General features: G+C 49.7%; 1 protein-coding gene across 1 annotated transcript; it reads left to right on the forward strand.

The window, feature by feature from the left end:
* Positions 1-368: 368 nt before the first annotated feature.
* Positions 369-2129, forward strand: LOC121876903. Its single transcript, XM_042382475.1, has one exon. It carries the CDS (start codon positions 369-371, stop codon positions 2127-2129), a length of 1761 nt encoding a protein of 586 aa, XP_042238409.1.
* Positions 2130-10986: the final 8857 nt, after the last annotated feature.

The following is a 10986-nucleotide window of genomic DNA, read 5'->3' on the forward strand; positions in this document are numbered from 1 at the left end:
ACAGATGAGGATGCAGGTCGGGGACAACAAGAGAGGCTACAGGTCGGGGGACACAACAAGAAGAGGGGCTACAGGTCGGGGGACAACAAGAGAGACTGCAGGTCGGGACAAGAAAGACTGCAGGTCGTGGACAACAGGAAGCTGCAGGTCGTGGACAAGAGAGGCTGCAGGTTGGGGACAAGAGAGGCTGCAGGTCGGGGACAACAAGAGAGTAGGTAAGGGACAACAGGAGGCTGCAGGTCGTGACAACAAAGAGGCCAAGTCGTGACAACAGGAGAGGCTGCAGGTCGGACAACAAGAGAGGCTACAGGTCGTGACAAGAGAGGCTGCAGGTCAGACAACAAGAGAGGCTGCAGGTCGGGGGACAAATGAGAGGCTGCAGGTCGGGGACAACAAGAGAGGCTGAGAGTCAGGGACAAAAAGAGAGGCCAGGTGGGACAACAGGTGAGGATGGTGGGACAACAGATGAGGATGGATCGGGGACAACAAGAGAGGCTGCAGGTCGGGGACAACAGATGAGATGCAGGTCGGGACAACAAGAGGCTACATGTCCGGACAAACAAGAGAGGCTACAGGTCGTCGACAACAAGAGAGGCTGCAGGTCGTCGGACAACAAGAGAGGGCTCAGGTCGTCGACAACAAGAGGAGCTACAGGTCGTGGACAACAGAGGCTACAGGTCGTGGACAACAAGAGGGCTACAGGTCGTGGACAACAAGAGGGCTACAGGTCGTGGACAACAAGAGAGGCTACAGGTCGTGGACAACAAAGGAGGCTACAGGTCGTGGACAACAAAAAGAGCTACAGGTCGTGGACAACAAGAGAGGCTGGGTCGTGGACAACAGAGGCTACAGGTCGGTGGACAACAAGAGAGGCTACAGGTCGTGGACAACAAGAGGGCTACAGGTCGTGGACAACAAGAGCTGGGTCGTGGACAACAAGAGAGGCTGCAGGTCGTGGACAACAAGAGGCTACAGGTCGTGGACAACAAGAGACTACAGGTCGTGGACCAACAGAGACTACAGGTCGTGGACAACAAGAGGGCTACGGGTCGTGGACAACAAGAGGCTACAGGTCGTGGACAACAAGAGAGGCTACAGGTCGTGGACAACAAGAGAGGCTACAGGTCGTGGACAACAAGAGAGGCTACAGGTCGTGGACAACAGAGACTACAGTCGTGGACAACAAGAGGCTACAGGTCGTGGACAACAAGAGGCTACAGGTCGTGGACAACAAGAGAGGCTACAGGTCGTGGACAACAGAGAGGCTACAGGTCGTGGACAACAAGAGACTACAGGTCGTGGACAACAAGAGACTACAGGTCGTGGACAACAAAGAGACTACAGGTCGTGGACAACAAGAGGCTACAGGTCGTGGACAACAAAGAGGCTACAGGTCGTGGACAACAAGAGAGGCTACAGGTCGTCGACAACAAGAGGCTACAGGTCGTCGACAACAAGAGGGCTACAGGTCGTGGACAACAAGAGGCTACAGGTCGTGGACAACAAGAGAGGCTACAGGTCGTGGACAACAAGAGGCTACAGGTCGTGGACAACAAGAGACTGGGTCGTGGACAACAGAGAGACTACAGGTCGTGGACAACAAGAGGCTACAGGTCGTGGACAACAAGAGGGCTACAGGTCGTGGACAACAAGAGAGGCCACCAGGTCGTGGACAACAAGAGGGCTACAGGTCGTGGACAACAAGAGGGCTGAGTCGTGGACAACAAGAGGCTACAGGTCGTGGACAACAAGAGGCTACAGGTCGTGGACAACAAGAGACTACAGGTCGTGGACAACAAGAGGCTACAGGTCGTGGACAACAAGAGAGGCTACAGGTCGGGGACAACAAGAGAGGCTACAGGTCGTGGACAACAAGAGGCTACAGGTCGTGGACAACAAAGAGAGGCTACAGGTCGTGGACAACAAGAGGCTACAGGTCGTGGACAACAAGAGGCTACAGGTCGTGGACAACAAGAGAGACTACAGGTCGTGGACAACAAGAGAGACTACAGGTCGTGGACAACAAGAGCTACAGGTCGTGGACAACAAGAGGCTACAGGTCGTGGACAACAGAGAGGCTACAGGTCGTGGACAACAAGAGGCTACAGGTCGTCGACAACGAGAGCTAGGTCGTGGACAACAGAGGCTACAGGTCGTGGACAACAAGATACAGGTCGTGGACAACAAGAGGCTACAGGTCGTGGACAACAAGAGAGGCTAGGTCGTGGACAACAAAAGAGGCTACAGGTCGTGACAACAAGAGACTACAGGTCGTGGACAACAAGAGAGGCTACAGGTCGTGGACAACAAGAAGACTACAGGTCGTGGACAACAAGAGGCTACAGGTCGTGGACAACAAGAGAGGCTACAGGTCGTGGACAACAAGGAGGCTACAGGTCAGGGACAACAAGAGGGCTACAGGTCGTGGACAACAAGAAGGCTACAGGTCGTGGACAACAAGAGGCCAGGTCGTGGACAACAAGAGAGTTGATATGTATCTGGAGAAGAGGAAGGAAAGGAAGAGTTTGCTGGAGATGAGACAGGAAATTGAGATGAAGAAATATTTTAAGAAGAAACCTCGTTGGTAGTGAGTTGTGGTGGCCGGGACCTGCTGAACGGGAGGAGAGGCTGGCGAGGAGAGGAAAGGAGGAGGAGGAGGAGAGGCTGGCGAGGAGAAAGGAGGAGGAGGAGAGCTGCTGAGAGACAGAAACAGAGGAAAGGAGGAGGAGAGGAGGAGGAGGAGAGGAGGAGGAGGAGGAGGAGGAGGAGGAGAGAGGCTGGCGAGGAGAGAAGAAAAAGGGAGGAGGAAATGAGGAGAAGGAGGAGAAGGAGGAGGAGGAGCAGGGAGGAGGAGGAGAGAAGGAAGCAAGTGGTGAGAGGAAGAGGAGGAGGAGGAGAGAGAGGAGGAGGAGGAGAGGCAACGGTGGAGAGGAGCTGTCACATGAGGGACAGAGAAGGAACAGTAAGTGTGTTTGACAAACCTTACCAGACCAAGAAAAAAATTATATATATATATATATATAATATATATATATATATATATATATATATATATATATATATATATATATATATATATATATATATATATATATATACTATTTATTTACTTATTTAGTGTTATTACTACACTTTTGCAATCCAAACATATTATACAGAATTGTGTTCGCGTTTTGGCAAGAGATATTATTCAGTGACTGTCCAATTTCACGAGTGATCAAACTGGTTAGGTCTGAATCGACTGACATTCAAAAATTCTAAAACAGAATTTTTATTTGGGAATATAAAAATAATCCAACATCGTTCAAATATCCCGGATGACCCACTCAAAATCTAGTTGACCGTTAATCAAAAATACACGAAAGATATCTGTTAAACAGAAAGAAACTATTTTTTTGGTCCCACAGACAAATGTGAGACAGTAGTGAGAGTAGGAAGATGGTGCCTGTGTCAACAAGGTACTAGAAGCGTAATATAACAATGAACGGACATCTTTCTTGGCAACCCCGGGGAGTTTCCTACTCGGTATAGTCCATCAACGGAGAGCTCACAGTAAAACACGCTGTGACACAAGTTGGAATTCACAAATGAAATATGACCATACCTTTTTACTTATGTCAGTCACGGTATCAAACATTTTTATTGTGATAAATCATTGTTTTACACCATTTTAGCTTTTGCTATAGCAACACTATTTACAGAAAAACTACTGCTAAATTTGACCGCTCTCTAATTTCTTTAAAAGTGATATCTCAATATGTAAATTTCTTGAATCACGAGAACTTACAAAACTGACATATGCAGTTTGTGCGATATGTTTTCATATTAATATCGAACTTGGAATCCTGCCCAACTTGGCAGGACAAGATGTTAAACATAGAACTAACGATTGTCAAAATAGTTGTCCTTAGCCAATACAGCGCCATCTAGCAGCGACGACAACACTAGCAACACCAGCTAGTGGGGTAACAACAACACCAACTAACGGTAGGATAACACCACCGGCTAGAGGTGGGGTAAAGAAACCGATAACAACAACACCAGCTAAGGGCAGGATACACAACAACACCACACAACACCAACTAACGGTAGGATAACACCACCGGCTAGAGGTGGAGAAGAACTACAACACCAGCTAGGGCAGGATAACAACACCAACTAACGGTAGGATAACACCACCGGCTAGAGGTGGGGTAAGAACTACAACACCAGCTTAGGCAGGATAACAACAACACCAACTAAGGGCAGGATAACAACAACACCAGCTAAGGGGCAGGATAACAACAACAACACCAGTTAAGGGCAGGATAGCATCAACAACACCAACTAACGGCAGGATAACACCACCAGCTAGGGTAACAACAACACCAGCTAAGGGCAGGATAACAACAACACCACTAGCTAGGGGCAGGATAACAATAACACCAGCTAAGGGCAGGATAACAACAACACCAGCTAGGCAGGATAACAACAACACCAGCTAAGGGCAAGATAACAACAACACCAGCTAGCAGGATAACAACACCACCAGCTAGCAGGATAACAACAACACCACCAGCTAGGGGCAGGATAACAACACCAGCTAGGGCAGATAACAACACCACCAGCTAGGGGCAGGATAACAACAAACACAGCTAGGGGCAGGATAACAACACCAGCTAGGGGCAGGATAACAACACCACCACCAGCTAGGGGCAGATAACAACACCACCACCAGCTAGGAGCAGGATAACAACACCACCACCAGCTAGGGGCAGGATAACCAACACCACCAGCTAGGGCAGGATAACAACAACACCACCAGCTAGGCAGGATAAAACCACCACCAGCTAGGAGCAGGATAACAACACCACCACCAGCTAGGGAGCAGGATAACCAACACCACCAGCTAGGGGCAGGATAACAACACCACCACCAGCTAGCAGGATAACAACACCACCACCAGCTAGGGGCAGGATAACCCAACACCACCAGCTAGGGCAGGATAACAAACCACCACCAGCTAGGGGCAGGATAACAACACCACCACCAGCTAGCAGGATAACCAACACCACCAGCTAGGAGCAGGATAACAACACCACCACCAGCTAGGGGCAGGATAACAACACCACCAGCTAGGGGCAGGATAACAACACCACCAGCTAGGGCAGATAAACCAACACCACCAGCTAGGGCAGGATAACAACACCACCAGCTAGGGCAGGATAACCAACACCACCAGCTAGGGCAGGATAACACCACCACCAGCTAGGGCAGGATAACAACACCACCAGCTAGCAGGATAACAACACCACCAGCTAGGGGCAGGATAACAACACCACCAGCTAGGGCAGGATAACAAAACCACCACCAGCTAGGGGCAGGATAACAACACCACCAGCTAGGGGCAGGATAACAACACCACCAGCTAGGGGCAGGATAACCAACACCACCAGCTAGGGGCAGGATAACCAACACCACCAGCTAGGGGCAGGATAACCAACAACACCAGCTAGGGGCAGGATAACAACAACACACAGGTGGTAGCGAAATTCGTGGTACCTGAAGGCGGCTTTAAGGAAGGGCCGACCTTAGATGCTTATCAGCCACATCACACGTTCACTTATACTCGTGCGCCCGAGGGAGAGGGAGGGATCACCTTACGGGCGGCTCTTCATTCTGGGCGGCACGCACAGACGTCTTCATCTGTTTGTTTACCTCCACAGTTTATTACCGGGCAGGTCCTTTGGGAGGGAAGGAGGGAGGGAGGGACGGGTGTACAGGCATGTAAGTCATCATAACAAGGTGCTGAAGAAGGTGTATTTTTTTTCATCCGGGTGAAGTATCTGAATAGAGTTTAGTAAGTCACTACTGATATACACACGCATACAACCCTGAGGGAGTTCCAACACTATACAGCCTTGCTTGAGGTTACTTTGATGTGTGTGTGTGTGTGGGGTGTGTGTGTGTGTGGGTGGGGTGTGTGTGGGGTGTGGGTGTGTGTGGGTGGGTGGATGTGTGGGGGGGTGTGTGTGGGTGGGGTGTGTGTGTGGGTGGGTGGTGGGGTGTGTGTGTGTGTGTGTGTTATCTACTTGATGAAGATGAGGAAATATTACACCATTTCTCAGAGGATGATTGTGTGTTTGGAAATTGAATGTGTTTGTAGTGATACTTGAATATACACATTATATAAAAGGAGAGAGAGAGAGAGAGAGAGAGAGAGAACAGAAGCAGGGAAGCATGCAGAGTTAGTTAATCTCAGCCACCAGCAGATTACACCGTCCTCAGTCACCAATATTTTTACCCCATTAGTGCTACAGGTCTCCCAGTCCCAGTGTAGCAGAACCTCCCCCAGTGCTATCCGGTTCTCTGCTGTTATCGTTGCTGTAACTCGCTACCCTATGCTGTTATGTTCTACGCTGTTACACGCTGTACTGTGCTGTGTGGTTCTGGGCTGTTATCGTTGCTGTAACTCGCCGCTCTGTGCTGTGTGGTTCTGGGCTGTTATCGTTGCTGTAACTCGCCGCTCTGTGCTGTGTGGTTCTGGGCCGTTATCGTTGCTGTAACTCGCCGCTCTGTGCTGTGTGGTTCTGGGCTGTTATCGTTGCTGTAACTCGCCGCTCTGTGCTGTGTGGTTCTGGGCTGTTATCGTTGCTGTAACTCGCCGCTCTGTGCTGTGTGGTTCTGAGCTGTTATCGTTGCTGTAACTCGCCGCTCTGTGCTGTGTGGTTCTGGGCTGTTATCGTTGCTGTAACTCGCCGCTCTGTGCTGTGGTTCTGGGCTGTTATCGTTGCTGTAACTGCCGCTCTGTGCTGTGGTTCTGGGCTGTTATCGTTGCTGTAACTCGCCGCCTGTGCTGTGTGGTTCTGAGCTGTTATCGTTGCTGTAACTCGCCGCTCTGTGCTGTGTGGTTCTGGGCTGTTATCGTTGCTGTAACTCGCCGCTCTGTGCTGTGTGGTTCTGGGCTGTTATCGTTGCTGTAACTCGCCGCTCTGTGCTGTGTGGTTCTGAGCTGTTATCTCTGCTGTTACACGCTTGACTTGGCATGTGAAGTCCTACGCCTTTAAATGCTGCCCTGTTTTGTGTGTGTGTGTGTGTGTGTGTGTGTGTGTGTGTGTGTTTGTGTAGGGTGTGTGTTTGTGTAGGGCATGTGTTTGTGTAGGGCCTGTAGGGTTTGTGTAGTGTATGTGTTGTGTAGGGTATGTGTTTGTGTGTAGAGTGTGTGTGTGTGTGTGTACGGCGTGTGTGTGTGTACGGTGTGTGTGTGTGTGTGTGTACGGCGTGTGTGTGTATGGCGTGTGTGTTTGTGTAGGGTGTGTGTGTGTGTAAGGTATGTGTTTGTGTAGGGTGTGTGTGTGTGTGTGTGTGTGTGTGTGTGTGTGTGTCCCATGGCGACGGACGGGTGGCGACGGGGACAGGCAGAGATGACCGCCGGGAGTCTCTAGTCACAACTCTGCACATGGGCGGCATAGATAAGATGGTCGTTTATGCACTGGAATCTAGACAGCAGTACAGTCAGGTCCGTCTGTGCGACTGAGCAGTCCTTTCGAGGAGGCACTCTGCACACCCCACATTGGAAGGGGGCTACAAAAAGTGCCCCAGCCTGCCTAAAGATCAAACCTGACTGGGCAACCGCACCCAGTCAGATCATCCTTACGCGGTCGAAACACAAACATAATCACAGATCCAAACAAAAACAAACTATACAACCTCTAATGGTCGCTGCATGGAATGTCAGGACACTTCTGGATTCTGGCACAAATGCACGTCCTGAAAGAAGAACTGCCCTTGTGGCAAAAGAGCTGTATAACGACGTTATAGCATCAACATAGCAGCCATTAGTGAGTCCCGGCTCCCAGACGAGGGTCAACTCACAAAACGGGGGTCTGGCTATACCTTCTTCTGGAAGGGTAAGCCTGCTGTACAGTGAAACCGCATTTATGGAGTTGGCTTTGCCATTCGCCAATGCATCCTACACAGACGACCTCACCCGTGTCACTCACACTGAATGCGACCTACAGGAGATCCTGAACACCTATGCAGATGCATATGCACACTTCGGCCTTGAGGTGAATGTAGTAAGACTCAGATTCTCTTTCAGCCTGCCCCTGGTTCAGCCACACCCCCACCATCCATCCAGCTTAACGGTACTACCCTCTCTAATGTTACCCCCTTTCGGTATCCGGCTCCTACCTGTCCACCACCACGGACATCGATGGGGAGATTTATCATCGGATCAGATGTGCATCTCAAGCCTTTGGCAGACTCTGAAACCGTGTCTTCAGCTGAAGGGAACTGAAATTATCTACATAGTTGCACGCATATCGACCAGTTGTCCTTCCCACCCTGCTATATGGCAGCGAGACATGGGTCACATACAGGAGGCACCTCAAGGCACTTGAAAACTTTCACCAACGTAGTCTACGTTCCATCCTCCGAGTTCGCTGGGAAGAAAGAGAACAAATTCCAGTATTCTTGCTGACACCAACTGTAGGAGCAGCTACTTCACAATCACCTAACGAATAGTAAACATAATAACACTGGCAGGCAACTGAAAAGGTATATGGAAAGTCTTAAGACAAACCTGAAAAAGTGCTAAATCGACCCCTCACCTGGCAGACGATTACTCCGCACCGAAACGCTTGGAGGAGCACCACACAAGAAGGAGTCAATACTTTCGAGTTAACCCAACTGCATAACGAGGCAGACAAGCGCTAACGCCACAAAGACGCTGTCGCCGCACCTCCCGCACTACATGTAGCCCTCCACATGTGCAACATCTGTGAACGATTCTGCCGGTCACGTATCGGCCTCTTTAGTCACCTTAAAACTCACGAACCTAGGTGACATCCTTAATAACTCGTATCATTGTATCATAGCTGGATGATCGTCATACTTGATTCTGAGTGACAGCAAAGTAGTACTAGTAGAAGTAGTAGTAGTAGTAGTGTGTGTGTGTGTGTGTGTGTGGTTGCGTTTGAAGTGAGGTACTGTGTGTTTGTGTAGGTGTGTATGTGTGTAAGGTGTGTGTGTGTGTGTGTTTGTGTCAGGTGTTTTGTGTTTGTGTAAGGTGTGTGTGTGTGTGTGTGTGTTTGTGTGGGTGTGTGTGTGTGTGTGTGTAGGTGTGTGTGTGTGTTTGTGTAAGTTGTGTTTGTTTGTGTAGGTGTGTGTGCGTGTGTGTTTGTGTAGGTGTATTTGTGTGTTTGTGTCGGGTGTGTGTGTGTGTTTGTGTATAGGTGTGTGTGTTTGTGTAAGGTGTGTGTGTGTGTGTGTGTTTGTGTAGGTGTATTTGTGTTTGTGTCGGGTGTGTGTGTGTGTTTGTGTAAGGTGTGTGTGTGTGTGTGTAGGTGTGTGTGTGTGTGTTTGTGTAGGTGTGTGTGTGTGTGTGTGGGTGTGTGTGTGTGTGTTTGTGTAGGTGTGTTGTGTTTGTGTAGGTGTGTATGTGTGTGTTTGTGTAAGGTGTGTATGTGTGTGTTTGTGTAAGTGTGTGCGTGTTTGTGTAGGTGTGTGTGTGTGTGTTTGTGTAGGTGTATTTGTGTTTGTGTAAGGTGTGTATGTGTGTGTGTAAGGTGTGTATGTGTGTTTGTGTAGGTGTGTATGTGTGTTTGTGTGTAAGGTGTGAGTGTGTGTGTTTGTGTAAGGTGTAGTGTGTGTGTGTGTGTGTGTGTTTGTTGTGTGGTGTGTTGGTAGTGACCGCTGGTCCCTTCAGGTTGATGAATTCAACTTCAATGCTTATTAATGTTTAATCTCTCTCTCTCTCTGTCTGTCTGTCTCTCTCTCTCTCTCTCTCATCTCTCTCTCTCTCTCTCTCTTTAACCGAGTGTACAGGGTATATATTGTATGTATTATAGTTTCTAGTTGCTGTCACACACACACACACACACACACACACACCCCGCCCGCCCACCCCTTATCACAGTCCACCACCAAGTTTACCCTCTGTCTCTCAGCACCACGCCCACACCCCAGCCCACCACCACGCCCACCCGTCTCCCAGCCCCGCCCCACCCCTCTCCAGCCCACCACCACGCCCACCCCGTCTCCCAGCCCACCACCACGCCCCACCCCTGTCTCCCCAGCCCACAAGCAGGCGTACCACCATTATACGGTATACATTATACAAGGTACCTCCATGGATAATTGTGCTGTTGGTGGTACGTGGCCCCCCTCTCTCTCTCTCTCTCTCCTTCAGTCTCATATCTTAGTCTTCACCTCCTCCTCAATCTCCTTCTTCTCTAATTCTTTTATTCTTTTTATTTTCCTTCCTTCTCCTCCCCTTCTTCCCCTCCTCGTTCTCTTGTATTCCTTACTCAAGTCTTCCCCCTCTTCCTTCTTCTTCCTACTCCTTCTCCTCTTATTTCTTCACCTCTTCCTATTTATTCTCTCCTCTTCCTCCTACTCCTCCTCCTCCTGCTTGAGACACAAGTAATTAACGAGTTTTAAGTAAAAGTTTTCGAAATTTTATTTTTATCTGAGAGAAAAACTGAAACAGGAAAGGATGTGTCACCCCCTTCTCTCTCCCCGTTTCTACTCCACTCTACCCCTCCCACCTTCTCTCTTCCACTGGTCCTCTCTCCTCCTCCTTCTCTTCACCTCTTCTTCTCTCTCTCTCTCCTCCCTACACCCCCTCTTCCAACTCTCACTACTGTCACAATTTGTTGACGAGATAGTTAGCTTCGGCTCCACTGATCACACGGGTGCATTTTATAGCCGGTCTTATTGGTTCCACATCCAGACCTTCCTCCTCCTGCTGCCACTACTACTGCGTTGGAATACTCAGCAGAGTTTCACGATAGATACTTCCTCCTTCCTCCTTCCTTCCTCCACCCCCCTCCATGCACCTTCACCAGCCACGACACATTCAACCCGCCCCACCTTTAGCCCTCACCACCTTCCCCAGCCACGATCCTCCCGCCCGCCCCGCCCGCCCCGCCCGCCCGCCCCCACGAGGATAGGAAAGCAGGTCTATCTAGGTAATTTAAGCATGTTCAATCTCTCTTTTAAATC

This window comes from Homarus americanus, unplaced genomic scaffold (genome assembly GCF_018991925.1).
Source record: "Homarus americanus isolate GMGI-L3 unplaced genomic scaffold, GMGI_Hamer_2.0 scaffold2896, whole genome shotgun sequence".
Taxonomy (NCBI): domain Eukaryota; kingdom Metazoa; phylum Arthropoda; class Malacostraca; order Decapoda; family Nephropidae; genus Homarus; species Homarus americanus.